Here is a 16,063-nt window from a genome sequence, read left to right on the forward strand (position 1 = left end):
AAATGATAATCATTCTCATACTAAAATGCACCAGTTGTTTCTGACTTTTTAACACAGATAGTGAAGTGATGACTTATTTGTACTATAAAAATGCCACCTTTCTCAGATCCCCAAAGGGAAAACTTTTCAGAAATGGTACCATTGTCTCAAGCACCACTAGATATTTTTGTAAATAAACCACTGTTAATACACCTGCCTGCTGTTTTTACCATGGGAGCTCTCGACATCCTGGTAGCAATGGTAGATTAAACTGCAATGCATTTATAGCATGAATACTCCTGCATTTATATCAGGAGCCAAATCCAGTTTGATTTTTGCCAGGCTAAGAAGCTGGATAAAATCAATGTGAATGAGATCCTACACATACACAGGAGAAGTTGGCTTTGTTCAGTCACAACTAGTTCAGAATCCAAATCTCTATTTTTTCTGGATTCCCCTCTTTTCAGTCTTCTCTACATGAGTCATATAGGAAACCATTCTATCTGTGGAATCACAGAATACTCATCTAAGGATTTGGTCCAGTAGGAACAGTGAGAAGAATCTACCTTGGAGTTGCCCAGGCAGATACTCAACTGCATTTTTAAAAATCTAGCTTAGAAAAAGCCCAAGGAACTTGTACTATCTTAAATCACATCAAATGATAGAACTTAGTGCTGAGATTTTGCTCCAATAATCTTAATTTGCAATACAATAATCTCCTTGTGTTCTATGTCAAAATAAACTGACTATCTGAAGTATATAAAACTTGAGGCACTTAGCTCCCAGTGCTGAATGTGGCAGCATGCTACTATTTTCAGATTTACTTTTTCCACTGAGATTCTTATGGTGGGACCAATACGTTCCTATATTTGAAAAGGAAATGTCTGAGATTTGCCTCTGACTTCCAGTAAATGTTAGAGGGAAAGGACTCCAGGCAAAAGCACATCATTATAGTGTTTAATTTAAAAGTAATAATAAAAAAAATCTGATTTTATTTTGAATATTAAATCAAACCATATAAAATAGTGTAATGAGAAATATTAAAACCAGAGAGTATGAAGTTTAAAAGGTTCCAGGAAAGGTATGGGAATAAAATTAAAATGAACAAATAACAGGAAGAAAAATCAAAGGGTGCTTCTCATCAATTTGAGTAGAAGGGGAGTTCCTAAATGCCAGTCATTACTAAAATCTGATTTAAAGCAGACTGATAGCAAGTGAGCTTGATTTATTTGAAATCCATGCATTTAAACTCTGACGGAAATGAAACAAACAGCTTGGATTGTAATAACTTTAAAAGCTATTTCCCACGAGTTCTCTGATATGCAAAGAAATATTATATTAATAACTACAGCAGAAATGATCCCTTGGAGGTTCTTTACCAACAGAGGTGCAGCTGCTGGGCTGGCATTGTGTCAGCTGGGTAACATGAGAGTAGAGAGGCTCCCAGGTACCTGACTCGAGGTGCCACACAGCACCTCACTGCCCAGACCTGCTCTGCTGCTGCTCCACACAGTGGAATGTTGGGGGGCTCAAAAACCAGAGAAGCTGTTCACCCCAGACTAAAACCACATCCTACTGAGGCTGGGTGACAAAACTGCTTCAAATTTGATTGCAGTTTTCTACATTTTTAAAGAGTAAAACCCCTTTGCTGTCGGGGGGGGAACTAATGGAATGTAAAGCCATATGCTCTTCCAGACTCTTTATACATCTCCCTGTTTTCCATTAGGTCTGCCAGCTCTCAGTTCCAAGCTAAGTAGGGTTCCCTTCCCTTACCATCGGCAGTTTGCTCAACTGCTCAATTTAAAAATAAAAACACCTTCCTGCACATAAGTTCCAGGGTTGTAAAATCCCATCTCTGAAATATGCCAGTGCAGTAGTAGTTTGCACATAATCTAAGCAAGTGCCAAGGAAGCAAAATAGACATATAGTCTCTTTTGCCTCAAACAATTTATATCTGACTTAGAACTTCCAGCCAGCAAAAAAAAAAAAAAACAACACTGCTTCTCCTTGCATCAGAGAGCACATGAAGTTGCTGTGGCAGCAGAACTGTAACTAAAGTAACTTTTTGGGGAAAACATCAGCACAGATCAGGACTTAATCTTCTTTCCAGTTGGTAGTGCCACAAGTATGGGATTCACACTAAGCAGGTACATTATGGATGACATAAATATTGCTTATGTTGGCTATTATTGTTTGGAAGACTGTTCAACACATGTTTAGAACTGCCTGAAGTAAAAGAAGTTCTCCTCCTCAAACACATTTTAGGTTCAAATGAAAGTCCAAAGTGCAGCTAACTTTATTCTCACCTCTCCCAAGTGGGCAATAAGAGTAAAGCTGCAAAACCCCACCACATGTACTTTAAGAAACAAGCAAACTAGACAACAACAACTGTAGCAGATTTTGACTGATTTTTAAAAGATTAACACAGATTCACTTACACAGCTTAAACAAGTTCGATAAATAATTGGAAAAATTTGCAAGATCTGAAAACCATCCAGGGTCTGAAAATCATGAAGGGTTTGACAGTCCTGTGTCTGTAAGTTGCTACTTTTGTACACACAACTATTTTCAACATTATTAACTTTGTCAGTGTGCTTTGCTTTATACTTACATTTCCAAAACCATAACCATGTTGGCTTTTTCTTCAAAGGCATCTACACATTGGACAAGTTTTGGATGATGTAGGCAGTTCATGATGCTGATTTCTTCCCTTATGTTTTCTTTTTCCTTAGCAGAATATGCTTTGAAAAATTTTCCTGCCCAAACTTTTCCATTCTTCTTTTCAACAAGCCTGAAGACTTGTCCAAATTTTCCCCTGAAAATATATAACTATTTCCATAAAATGTTTTTGCAATATATGGGCCACCACAAATAGCAACAATTTACTAAATATTCCAGCACAACCATTCAATTCTGAAATTAAAATGTCTTAGTATCAAGTGTTATTCTATACTGATCTGCAAAAACTTTTGAATGAATACCATGTTTAGAGATACTGTGCCATTCCAGTTAAACAAGTCTTATACAGGAGGGTTCCAAAATTGGGACTCCTACCAGGCTTTAATTCAGGTCTTTCTGCACACAGTTTTCTACAGGTCATAAACCTCTGAAGATGGGACATGTCAGTTACAGGATTTAGGTGAAATCAGAATCTGAATGCTCAAGGCTTCAGTACTATTGTTTCCCTTTGCTGTAATGTACAATTCTACCTCAGTGTTACACTTCTCAGGATTTGTTCGTGGCAGCACAGAGGATCCCCTGGCCTTCAGCACCGATCACTGAAGGATTATCATGGCCTGCAGTTCACACCACCACGAGCTGGGGCCCTGAGAAACACAGCCAAGCTAATCACTGACCTTCTCTCAGCAATAGTATTAATGCTCTTGGGATTATGGCCACTGTCAACAGAGATTCCAGCCCGTGGGCAGGATAATCTTATTACCACTAATGGATATAATGGAAATGCAAGTACACAATGTGTACCTTTTTTTTTTTTCAGATAGCTTTTAGGACAGTGAAAAAAGAATGAATCCTCTAGCTTTTTTCATATGTGGGCTCCATTCTCCTTGCCAGAAATACATGTAGTGCCTATTTAAAATCAGCTAATAGGAGCAAAGGATCTTTATGGAGTGGAAGCCAAAATACATTGAAAACTATTTTTACTGCTGCAAAGGAGCCCAACTGGGATGTTGAAAGTGCAAGACAGTCAAAGAATAAATGCACATGATCGTCATAACTGGCTGGTAGCCTTGAAAACTGTGTGTCTTCAACAGCACAGCCCAGTACTTACGATCCCAGTCTTTCTTCGATGTTGTAGACATCTGACACCTTCTGTTCAGTGTTGATCGTAACCGTCCGATATTCCACCTCTGTTTCTTTCTCCTCTACAAATAAGCATTAGGGGCCATGATTATAAACCTCCAGAAAGTGTGAATGAAGAACACAGATTTGTATTTGTCCTGTTTTAAACATGCACTTCTTACCATCGTCAGATAGCTCCACTTCATCCCCTTTGGGTTCTGTGAGGAAAATAAAAAGACATTAATAGCTTTTTATATGGGATATATACTTATATAATTATATTCACTTATAGAAGATATTCAAAGTGACATGGACAACTGATAGACCCTATGGCAGAACAACAAAAAGTAGTCAGGGTGTTTGTGCATTAACTTCATAATTAAAATCTCTTCACCACTTCTTCACCACTATTGACTATCCAGTCACAATCTAGTCACCGTTTCTGAATAAATCACATTCCTGTGGTTTGCAGTACTTGTCAATTATACCTGCTTACTAGAAATATCAGCATACTGCATCAGTTCAAAGTAATCTAAGAAATAACTTTAGAATGCCTCAGGGAAATAGAAAATAAATTAAAATATTAAAATCAATAACACTTCTTGTTCCATTACAATTTTTTCTTGGCTTTGATATGCCTTTTTTCAATTGAGAAGCCAAGTTAGGCAAGTTCATATATTCCCTACAAAGCATCCAGACAAACCTTTCAGACTCCAAATACAGAGAAAATTGAACAGCATGAATTCCCCCGAGCATAGCTAAATTCTGTAATCATTGAGGTTCAAAAGAAGCCTGAGTTCTGCAGGCAGACTCAAAGACAGGTGAACCCAGTGACCTACAGAGTTTTAAAAGCTGGCCTGAGTGTCCTGATTTTCATTTCTAATTTTCATATACATGAACTGCCTGTAGCAGTGCTTTCTGCCTGAGGGTATAAGGGGAAAGGGGCTATAGCTGGCATGTTGTTATACATTACTTACACTTGGCTTGCTCCTGAGACCTGTGGCTGTGACCAGTGATTTGAAAACTGCAAAGGTGATTTGTTACACAGTGATCTGTTGATTGTCCTGTAGCTGCTGAAGCTGCACTTTGCCATCATGAGGTGCAAGCCTAACCAAGGGATTTATCCCCGCTGTGTCAGCAGATCTGTGTTATTATATAAATGCAGTACTCTGGGTGCTGTTAGGTGCTTTAGAGCACAGAGTTAGATGCAGAGAATGAGAAGAACAGAACAACAGAAATAAAGGCTGCAGGGGGAGCAGATATTTGGTCTGAGGCATCAGACCCTTTCACATCTTACACAAAATGCTGCATCTGTGTGCTGGTAGCAAAGCCAATCAAGTGAATAAAGCCTGTTTCTAAAGCCTTCCTCTCTTTTTTGTCTGGAGCTGCAACCCTTGCATATTCCTGCACAGAAAGCTGGTTTGCAGAGATCTACCAGAAGAGCAGGGAGGGAAGGGAGCCTTCCCCACCCAGGGTAGCTGTTCTCGGACCTTCCTCAGCTACAAACCACTCCTGCACAGAGCACATAACATTTTCCTCCCCTTTTAAGGGCTGTGTAAGGGAGCTGCTCCCAGCCAGGCTGCCAGTAGGTAATGTCTGCCAAATACTGCTTAGACAAGAAGTCAGTGCCCGGTTCTGCAGCGACACTGCATTGAAGCCACAGAATAGGAACAGTTTGGTCCACCAGTGGAAGCCTAAATTATCTAAGTGGTACATATCTGAGCTTGGTAAGTGCTGAGCAGCTGTGCTAAAACCTTTCTCGGAAGTCAGTCGACAGTACCAAATTTTCCTCAAACATGGCAATGCACGCTTTAATCTGTTGAGATTTACAACCTTATTTTAGTTTTCTTCAAATGCACTGAGAAAATTTAGCCATGCCTTTCTTCACTAAGATTATACTGACATTGCTAATATGTGCTGGCCACCTCAGTATGAAAATCAGTAATCAGATTTCCTGGCAGCCTAGAAAATCCCGAGTTACTCAGCTAAGTGTTCACAAAGATGGCAGCTTAAAGTCCTGACTTTGACAGGTGCTGAACACATGCCTTTTCCACTGCCTTTAATTAAAGCACCAGTTATATTCTCACACTTGAAAAATCACACTTTAAATTATTTGCTCTTTTTCCACACTATCTGCAGTATCAAGAATTGAAATCAATAAGCTCTAGAATTGAGAGCACAAAGACAACCTCCCCCTTCCTGCAAACAGAATACATTTTCTTTCTGAAAACAACCTTTTGGGTGCTTTTTAAAAAATGTGTATTGCAATGACTCATACACTTTCTAGCCTTTTGTACTAAATCTATGTAAGAAAATGCTCAGACTTAAATGGAAAAATAACTTGTTTGGTCCAATATAGGTAGTGGTTGCTCTAGGAAAAAAAAGAGAAGAGTCAGGTCTCCAGCCCTAGATGTTTGTCCTGCAACTAAAGAAGAGGGCATTCAAACACAGAGAATTTTATTATGAAGAGCCAATACCATCTAGCTTCCTTTCAATTTTATTGCTACTCCTAATGTTATTTTCCCCACTTTGAAGAGAAGGTGCATCTTGAATTAGACTGGTTTTAAATCTTGCAAATAGAGGGAAGCGATTCCTCAGCATGCATCCAATTTAGCACTTGAAGAGAAATATGATTTACTTTTGTTTGAGAGCTTACACAGTTGTGTGATGCTGCATCACTTTGCTACCATTTTGTCTTCCTTTAGCAATAAAAGATAACTTCACAAGGGTTATGTGTAACAGTTCAAGCTCTAAAGCCCTGCACACATAAATGAAGAGGGAGGGACACAACACCTAGTTCACTGCTCAAAACCAGGAAAAATGGTAGAATTTGTTATTCCTGGTCTGGGCTTTTTGGCAAGATGACTATCAAAGTCATCCTTGCACAGAAGGTAGGTGGAGGTATGCACAGAAATATGTGGTCACTTTCTGGTTTTGAAAAATAATGCTGACATTTGTGTGTTTCAAGTTTTGTACCAGTTCCTGAATAATTTCTACAATGATCAAACTCTCCCTATTAGCCCTTTGAGAAGATCTTAAAAAACAATTAAGAAGTAAAAAATATGGAAAAATATTTTTAAAAGTACATGCAACTCTAACTAAAAACTCTAAAAAATATTTTGGCACCCATAATGCTGCAAAACCAACATGCTAAGTAGGATAGCCTTGAATTCACAAGCTGGGTGTACTAGGGGACACAGGACTGAGGTACACTATCATGCTGGGATTGAAAGCATGGGAAATACAGCTAGCTGCAAGGTGCCAATTTATTTTCTGCTGCATATTCTGTGCTTGGCTAGCAGCAAGCACATTCATTATTTCCAAAATCAAATTTGGAATAGTGTTTATGGTTTGTTTTTCCATGGTGTGTCCAGTATAAACTACAATGATTACAGCATTGGCTTATTTCAGTTAAGCTACCAACCATCATTTTCCAACTGGGCATGGACTGAATGTGTAACATCTGTGAAAAGTTTCATTTCCCATTACCTGTGCACTGAACTGCAGAATTCTTTCAGCCAGCACTTACCCAGCAAGCCAGAATGAGAATTAGTGCTTGCTTTCACAAGGCAGGGATTTGGGAAACTGAAGCCAAGTTTCCACACGGCAGAACTGATGTGCTCAGACACCCAAATGAAGTCTGTAAAGGACCTCAGCACAGTTACAGCCACAGAGACATGTAGGAAGGAGGATGTGCAGCTCTCTGGCCTCACTAAGGAACTCTCAAGGAAGAGTTCTATTGGATTGAGATGGTTTTTTCCTCGTAAGAACTTACCTTCTTCTTTCTCTCCAACCTTTACCAGCTCAGACTCTTGGCTGGGCTCGCTGATGCCGTAGACGTTAGCAGCTCGCACGCGGAATTTGTACTCCCGGTCAGCCTGCAGGTCCTGCACGTTGAAGGAGGTGCTGCGGCAGGTGGTGAGGTCTGTCCACTTGTTGTCCACCGAGTTCCAGATCTCCACAGTGTAGGACTGCACGGCGCTGCCGCCGTCGTAGGAGGAGCCGTACCACGAGAGCGTGAGGGAGGAGCTCCGGATGTCTGACGCACAAGGGGTTCCGGCAGGTGGGTCTGGTTTATCTGCAAAAACGCACACAGTGCACATCATGAGGATCAGACAGAACATCAGCAGGGTGTTCCTGGCCCTTCTCTTCCCATTCCATTGCTCTGCTTCACAGCGATCATTATGGAAACACTGGAGGCTAAAACCAGTCCTAGCCATGCCTGCAATCTCCCACCATGGTGCAAACCACGCCTTGGTGATCTTCCTTAGAGGAACACCCCTGTAACAGTCCCATCACTGTGATGTGCTTCCTTCAGCTCCCTTCATCTGCTTCCACACTACAGGGCCACTGCTCACCTTTCACAGCCTCAGAAAGTGCCACTCTTCCAAATACACCAGGGCAGCAGAAATACTAGAACCAGTTTGCTGGCATGGAAACAAGGCCTTGAAGGGTGACAAGTTTATCTGCCAACAATTTAGTGCAGATATATAACATATATCTTATATATATATATCTTATAAATATCTATATAAGATGTATATCATATATATATATAAGACATATATATAAGATATATATATAAGATATCTTATATATATTTATATAACAATATATATTTAGTGAACGAATTAATCTATGCAGTTTTTGGAAGTCTAGCACACTTCTCGGTAAGAAGGAGTTCAATTTAGAATATATAATTTAAATAGTGAGATTTTTAAAATCTCATATGCATTTTAAAAATTGTTGAGGAGGTGGAAGATAGATACTTCTGTGTTTCCTCAGTTAGAGGATTGCTACTGAAGTCCTTATTTAGATGAGTAAAACGAGTATCACCAGAACCTCGTGTGCAGATGTGCAGCCAACTATGCAAGCACCTGAGAAAATACAACAGCCTTGCAATTACATGGCTTTTTCAAGATTTAGTCGAATGATTAATTATTGAAATGAATGTTCTTCTAAGACAGAAAAATGATGACTTTTAAAATAAATTGCTAGAAAATAAGTGTGGAATTTAAGCACTTAAAAAGACTTTTAAGGGAACAAATAGCTTCTCTGGAAATAATCCTCTCAGAAATAATCTAGTAAAACCTACAAAATAATGATGATGTTGATGTGGATGAACTAATGGCCAAAGGTTGAAAGAGGAATCAAAGGATGGGATAAATGAGAGAAGAGGAAAACCAAAAAGAAAGCGTGAGATGCAGTGGTTGCACTGAGCATGGAATGATAAAATCCTGTCCCATTTTGCTTGTTCAAGCTTCTAATGGGCATTATTACTTGCTCTGTAGGAAAGGCAGAGCTGACAAAGCAGCCAAAAAATACTGCCACTTTCTCAGCAATAAAAACATCCAAATGCTGGGGGAAGCTGTTGTAGACTTTGATCAAAGCCTCACTGTGACAGACTACATCCCTCTATACTCAAATTATCATTCCTAGGAAAATTATCGAGCTGACAGAAATAGCCACAATTTGTCAGAAACATGCCTTTGGTTCTTGGACAGAGAAACTTCTCCTCTGACTCCTGTGGTTTAACTCACGGAGAGGGAAATTAAGACAGTCTAATCTGATCAAGATAGTTAAGTATCAATTCACTGTTTGGAAGAGTGCAAGTTTCATTGCCCAATTTTCATTCCCTGAAAAAAATCTCTAGTTCAGTTGTGATGAAAAATCCATCTCGCTCTACAACTTAAACATATTAGAAGACATATAAATAGAAATTTTCAAGTATGAGGGAAAAGACTGAGAGGGAGGAAGGGAGGTAGACACTGAGTACGCCAGTGCATTCAGTATGAGAACCCCCAGGTGGAAGAAAAAGTGACTGCCAGAATCAAGATTGTCTTTGTTCATTTTGGCAACACTTAAAACACCGTTCCACTAGGAGTCATCATTATACAGCACATGTTTTGTTAAACACATGTCAGAGACCAGATGTCCTTAACCTCTGGAACAGCTTATTGTCCTGCTTAGTGGTCACATTTTACTCACCTCATTTTCTGGCAGAATGGAAGGGGCTATTAGCAAGCAGGAATTTATAGAGTAGATATGTAATGAACTGAATCACAGAGGACTTACATGATTTGTCTAAGCTTAGAAAGAGAGATTCTGCAAAGCTGAGAACTGAGCCTTGATCTCCTGGTGCCCAAACAGCAGCACCCCTCTGCCCTGTACTGCTCCTGTCCCACTCCTGTACCAGCCTCCCTGGAGCTGCAAGAAGTGAGGATTCAGTGCCCACACCATTTGCAGTATCAGCATGTTTGTACCATACCCACAGCAGCCATCAGAGAACTGCTGGCATGGCACACGTGGATTGGATGATTTTAGTCAGAGAGTGGCAACAGCATCTTCTTTTCACTACAACTTGTTATCTATGCAGGCCTTGCTGGGAATGATTTTCTGTCCTTCTCAAAATCTTTACAGGAGTGGAATATTCAGCCCTATGTCTTGTTTTCCTTCAATGTAACCATCACTGCATCATCTCAAACTGCAGATAGAACTTTGCTGATTTATCCTAAATCCAAACAAAACAGAGCAGTTGCCGACAGCAGGAGGAAAATACTTTGAAGAAAGGCCAAGCCAGTAGTCCATCACCTTACAGTGGCATCTGCTGAAGTTTGTCAAAGCAGTGCAGAGTCTTTGACATCTGCTATGCACACAGCCAAACCTGGATGTATGTGTTGCTTTAAAAATAAAGTGTTAGGTTGCTTTACTGCTGTGCATGAATTGATAAGGAGAAAGTGTTCTTCTGTTTCAGTATTTGCAGAGCATGGTACCTGCTTCCTGTGCAGGACATGAAAATACACTCTCTCATTGCTGACTTTCAACAGGCTTCTGCTTCCAAATGAAGCTCTGGGCATGATTTATCAGTTTCCTAGGCCTCAGTTCCCTCAGTAAGCTCTCTTTCCATGAGTCACCTAGACAACTGGAGTCCCTCTGGCCTGCATGGTTTACAGAAGCAAGGCTTAGGTATGTGAGCACTGCAGAGAAAAAATTCATGGCCAAGGGGATAGCAGTGGCAAAGGAAATGCCACATGGCTTTAGACTAGTATCTGCTACCCTTGGAACATTTCTATATTCCCAAGGCATTTTTCTTGACAGGCAGAAACGAAAACCTGCAACCTTGGCTGGACTCTTTCTGAGCCAGAAAGATGCACGTTTCTGTTTGAAGTCTATCATGTGCTGCTGCTTTCAGATCTGTTCAGTGTATAAATACTGTAGTAGCTGCTATGGGAGATCCTAAACAGGAATGAAAGCCTAATCTTTGCTCTTTTTGAATATGACAGATGTATATGTACCATTTTAACATGCTTAAAAATGACTTGGTATCAGACTGGATGGTATTCTACAGCTCTGCACATTCAAAGAACCTGCAGATGGTCTCTCCATGTGTCTGTTTTCTTTCTCAATAGTTTATTCTATGGCGATTTTAAAGGTTACCCTGTATTCATCTGTCTGTATTGAAAGCTAGAATATTTTGCCAAATTACATTCCCTTTTGGAATATGAAATCTCTATCAGCACAATTAACTGCTTCCAACAAAAACATCCCATGAGTTGAAAAGGAGTGGGGAAGACAAGCACAAGTTCACTATTTTCTTTCTCTTCTCTTTTAGTGTTTCCTATACCATTCATGTCCCTGAGCTGCTTGTCTCCAATATTCCACTGCATGTCAAGTGCAGTTTTTGACATGCACAATCATATTTTATACTTAGGCTTATGTTATGAGGCCTTTACATTGGTTTTAATGGGCCAGAAGTTTGTTTTTGCTCTTCTGGAACAATCCTAGCTACAATCCAATATGTGAAGTAGAACAAAGGCAGAGCATCCAAAAGTGCACTTGTGCACATTTCTGTAGGAGAAGGAGCTAATTTAAAATATTGAGCTCTAACTTCAATTTCACTGTTACACGCAACAAAAGAAAGCCACCATAAGGTAACTCAACCATATGAAACTAGGGGTACTCCAGCCTTGGCTAACTTTGAGCATTTACATAACCCTTAAATCAAGACTGATGATATTCTGGATGATCATGGTCAGACTGGCTGCATCCACACAGTCCTGTTGAGCCTGGTCAGAATCCTACAAACTTCAATGCCTTTGCTTGTAAATCTCTCTAGGAATACGAGTAGGGTTGCCCCAAGTTGGCTTCCAAGGCCTTGTGGCAGGCAAAGGAGCAGCTAATTTGGCCTCAAACCTGACTCAGGAACAGTTTGCAGAGCAGCACAGAGATGCATTGAGTTGCTGAACAGAGGAAGTAGCAGGAGTGACTCCTGTGTGCTGTGAGCCATAAGCCAAGCAGAGAGGAGTAAGAGGAGACTGGAGGTGATATGAAGGAGCTTTTTAGCCCTTTGTGTTCCAGCAAATGAGACGCAGATTAAAACTCCCTGCTTCTCAACAAGGGGAGGTGTAAATTACCACTACCCCAAAAGCAATGAGGTCAGATTCCAGTTTATTCTTTGTGGCATGTATTCCTTAGGATGAATGATAATGTGATGAGTTGGCCCCACATGAAATGTTTAAGCCACTTTTAAGACCATACCAGCAGTAAAACACACACTTGTTATTTACTCTCAAACTGAATTCAGCTGCACTCCTTCCTCAGATAAATTCTCAGAAATATTTTGGTAAACAGGTTTTGATATACAGCCTGAAGTAAACTTTAATTAATTTGTATTTGTGCACTCTGAGAAGCATAAAACATAAGCATGCTTGGCCTTTAAATCATTGTTGTTTATCAGACAAATGTGACTTGATGTGATTGCCTTTTCTGCAGTGGTGTATTGGTTAGAGCATGTTGCTAATAACACCACGGTTGTGGGTTCAGTCCCTGGACAGGCCATTCACTTCAGGGTTGGACTCGATGATCCTTGTGGGTCCCTTCCAAATCAGAATATTCCGTGTTTCTGTGAAAATTCCTTTGCATAAGCAAAGGGACTTTCTGCAGTGGAGGCAAACCCACAGCTCATGCAGGACACCCACGTGACAGGAGACTCTGCTATCTAGACCTCACTGCCTTCTCCACATGGCTCAGTTTACAGAGCCCTCAGAACACAAGAACCATTCCAAGAGACCAAAAAAGGCAGCAATCTCCTTATCGGAGTGCAGGGAAATGGAAATTGTTCTGCTACTTGCTGTGAGGGTCAGGCTGAGCCAAGGCAAGGCAATGGAGTTTGCTGTGCATTAAGAGCTCACACGGCCCTGGCTCTTAAGCAGAGACACTGTTCCAGCAGAAAGCCTCTGAAAACTGAGAACAGTATAACCACAGCCTCTGAAAAGTCTTTCTTCCCTTTCTTTTATGAGCAGAGACAGCACTGAAGCAATGTCTCTGAAGTAGTTTTCTTTATCTGTTCTCAAAATTGGTTTGTTTTCTTTCTAAATCCAGTTATCATATTACTGTATAATACTATTATTAGCTATTGTGATATTTGTCTGCCAGATAAAGAACAGACAGAAAGAAACAATTTAATTCCATTCCACAAGCTGTTTAGCCAGGGAAGGTATTTAATATGCTGCAAAAGCCAGTTGAACACTGTCCATGCCGACAGCACTGGCAAAGCTTTCATTTGAAATCCATCAGCAGGAGAAAAGCGAAACCATAAAAGGTCATAACTGAACTCGGCACTATTGCTGACAGGGCTCGGGGTCACGGCAGACCTCGCTGCTGTGCTTGGAAAACTATGCCCTGCAGCTCTTTTTCCAAGAGAGAGGAGTGCTACAAGTAGAGATATTACCCCTTAACCATACACCCTGCACGTTAGTCTACCACAGGTTTAGAATAAAGTTAAATTAAAGAATGTCTGCATTTTCTTGCAAAACAACTCAAGAGAAACTGAAATGAACGTGAGTTTTCTCCTAAAAAACAGCAGAGGCAAGGACCCCATGGTAAAGATTTGTTAGTCCAGAGTTTGAAATTTACACCTCCCCTGTAAAATGCACTGCAGAATACTCTCACCAGATTGCTCCTCCTGACCACTCTGACAGAAAATGAAGTTATTTAAAAGCTGCCCTTTTGAGACCTGTGGATAAAGTAGCTCACAAATACTGGTGGCCCAGAGCATCACTTTGTGCTCTTGGGGTAGCTGAGGCAGGGAAGTGTAAAATGACCTTGCCCAAGGACACACAGGAGAATGGAGCTGGGAACGAAACCAGAGCTCAGCACTCCCACGCAAATGCCCTCAGCACAAGAACATCTCCTTCTGCCACAGGCCTAATGGAACAAACAAATATATAATGCATTCTCAGGAGCCTTTTTCTAAACCATCTGCTGCCGAGCCTGAATCAACAAGCTGTTCGGATTACTCATGTGCTGCACGTTAGGTATCTGCTTTGATAACTGATTGAATTAGAGCTCCCAAATGTGCCCGCTGAAAGGCAGAATAAATTTTAGAAGTTTTCCTAGTAGGACTATCAGTGGATTAGTCTCCACTGGAGTGAGTTTGGGTCTTAGGAACCCCATGTTTGCATGCAGGATTTGTGATTAATAATTTTTGAGTAACTAGGTAAAATACAGGAATATTGTTGCAATTGTCAATATATTTATTTTCTTCCTCAAAAAAAAAGCATCAGGAAACAGCAACTATGCATGGAGCTGTACTGAAACTTCTCCTAACAGAAATTACATTGAAACTACATGGCCATTCAAGGGATAAACCTGGATTAGTGTGGCAGCACTGATGCACAGAGCAGAGTAAACTGTTTTTCCTCTACACATTTTTGTCTTTCTCTGAAAATTTAGTTTTGGTACAGCTGGAGAGCTACTATGCATTAGTGGGGAGCTGACAGTGGAGGTTACTATACTCTTGAACTACAACAGCAGCAACATAAGACATCTCAACCACCAGTGTAGTTGCCCTTTAACCATAAAACCAGTGACAAAAATACTCCAGCAATCCAGAGGAATTTGAAAGGTTGAAGGTTACAGAGCGAGTCCACCCACATATTCTTAGGAAATTCACTGCATTCTTGACCTGACTGTAAACAGGGAATCACATAGATACTGCAAGATAAAATCTGATGTTTTTCAAAAAAAGAACTTCAGAATCATTCATATTTGCACTTCTGAGCTGCAATATTCAGTGTCAAAATGTCTATGGATGTCTCGCTTGACTGTCTGCTTCCCAGATGTCTGCACTTAACTTTTCCAGAGAGGGAGCACAGAACCCTGACCACTGGGTCCTCTCTGTCTGAGTGGTGAGCACTGAGCCAGATTTCTCAGGATCTCCCACAATGCATTCACAGTGCAGAAAGGGTCACTGTGCACTGCTGGGTTTGCTACCACATTTCCTTGTAACAGAGTTTCGGGGGAGAAAACAAATGCTAATATAGCTTGCATATATGTGACTTGTGGAAGCAGAACCAAGCCCTTCATAGCAGCAATTAATAATCCTACCATTACATTCAATGACTGTTGGAGTTAGTGATGATCAGACCTTGCTCTCAAGTAGACTTGTATTTTTTCATTTGTGCTTGGAAAGACTGGGCTCTCACAGATTCTGCTAAAGGCAGAGAAGTAACACCTTCCTCAGGAAAAGTAACTTCTCCATCCCAAGTCAAGTATGGAATGGAGCAGAGGAGCAGGTATTAGTGAATTCAAGGTATTGAATGCATGCCTGTGTGTGTATATATGTATATGTGTGTCCTTGAGTACTTGGTTTATCACTTTTCAACAGCAGAGAAGGCTGCAAATCACAGTACATGCACCAGTGCTGAGAGTAATAAAAACACCATAACTTTTAACTTTAGGCCTCTCAGTGTCTAATGACATTGCTCTTTCTCTTTTGCATATATCTACCACAGAGCTTACTAATCACCATGACACGTGTGTGTGTGTATTTACAATACATATACATATATAGATATACATATATACACACAAAATACCACATCAGGAACAGTAAAAATCCCAAGGATTGATAAAAGACAAACAAGGTTGGTCAAAATCAGCCCCCAGTTAGGTAGTATGTGTGTTTCTAGTTCTGTCTTTAAAAAAACCTAAAAGACAGCACTGATATACAAAGTATTCACTAAACATGGATCATCAAAAAGCCCCTGAATAGTAGGCATGGAAACATGAAGCAATAAGCCCAAAAGCATGTGGCAAGTTTGTGACATAGCTGCAGAATAGATTATTTCTCTAGTGCCAGACACCCTTGTTGAATTCTGTGTTATCCTTTGGCCTCTGCCATAGTACCCAGCTTTAGCCAGGAGGAAAACCAAGTTTCTTTTTCAAAGGTGGATACAGACCTGGGACTGTCACACAGCTAAATGTTCAGAATCATAATTTT

At 40.4% G+C, this 16,063-nt stretch overlaps 1 protein-coding gene across 9 annotated transcripts in view; it reads right to left on the bottom strand.

The window, feature by feature from the left end:
• Positions 1-16,063, bottom strand: part of MYLK (myosin light chain kinase) — a 196,917-nt gene that overhangs the window by 23,705 nt on the left and 157,149 nt on the right. For all 9 annotated transcript variants that reach the window (XM_064435022.1, XM_064435026.1, XM_064435024.1 and 6 more), the window contains 4 exons: positions 7,556-7,858; positions 3,963-3,998; positions 3,770-3,863; positions 2,591-2,794 (listed from right to left, as the gene is read on the bottom strand). In XM_064435022.1, coding sequence (XP_064291092.1) covers positions 2,591-2,794; positions 3,770-3,863; positions 3,963-3,998; positions 7,556-7,858 — 637 coding nt within the window. The remainder of the gene's footprint in view (positions 1-2,590; positions 2,795-3,769; positions 3,864-3,962; positions 3,999-7,555; positions 7,859-16,063) is intronic.

Source organism: Passer domesticus, chromosome 10 (genome assembly GCF_036417665.1).
Source record: "Passer domesticus isolate bPasDom1 chromosome 10, bPasDom1.hap1, whole genome shotgun sequence".
Classification (NCBI taxonomy): domain Eukaryota; kingdom Metazoa; phylum Chordata; class Aves; order Passeriformes; family Passeridae; genus Passer; species Passer domesticus.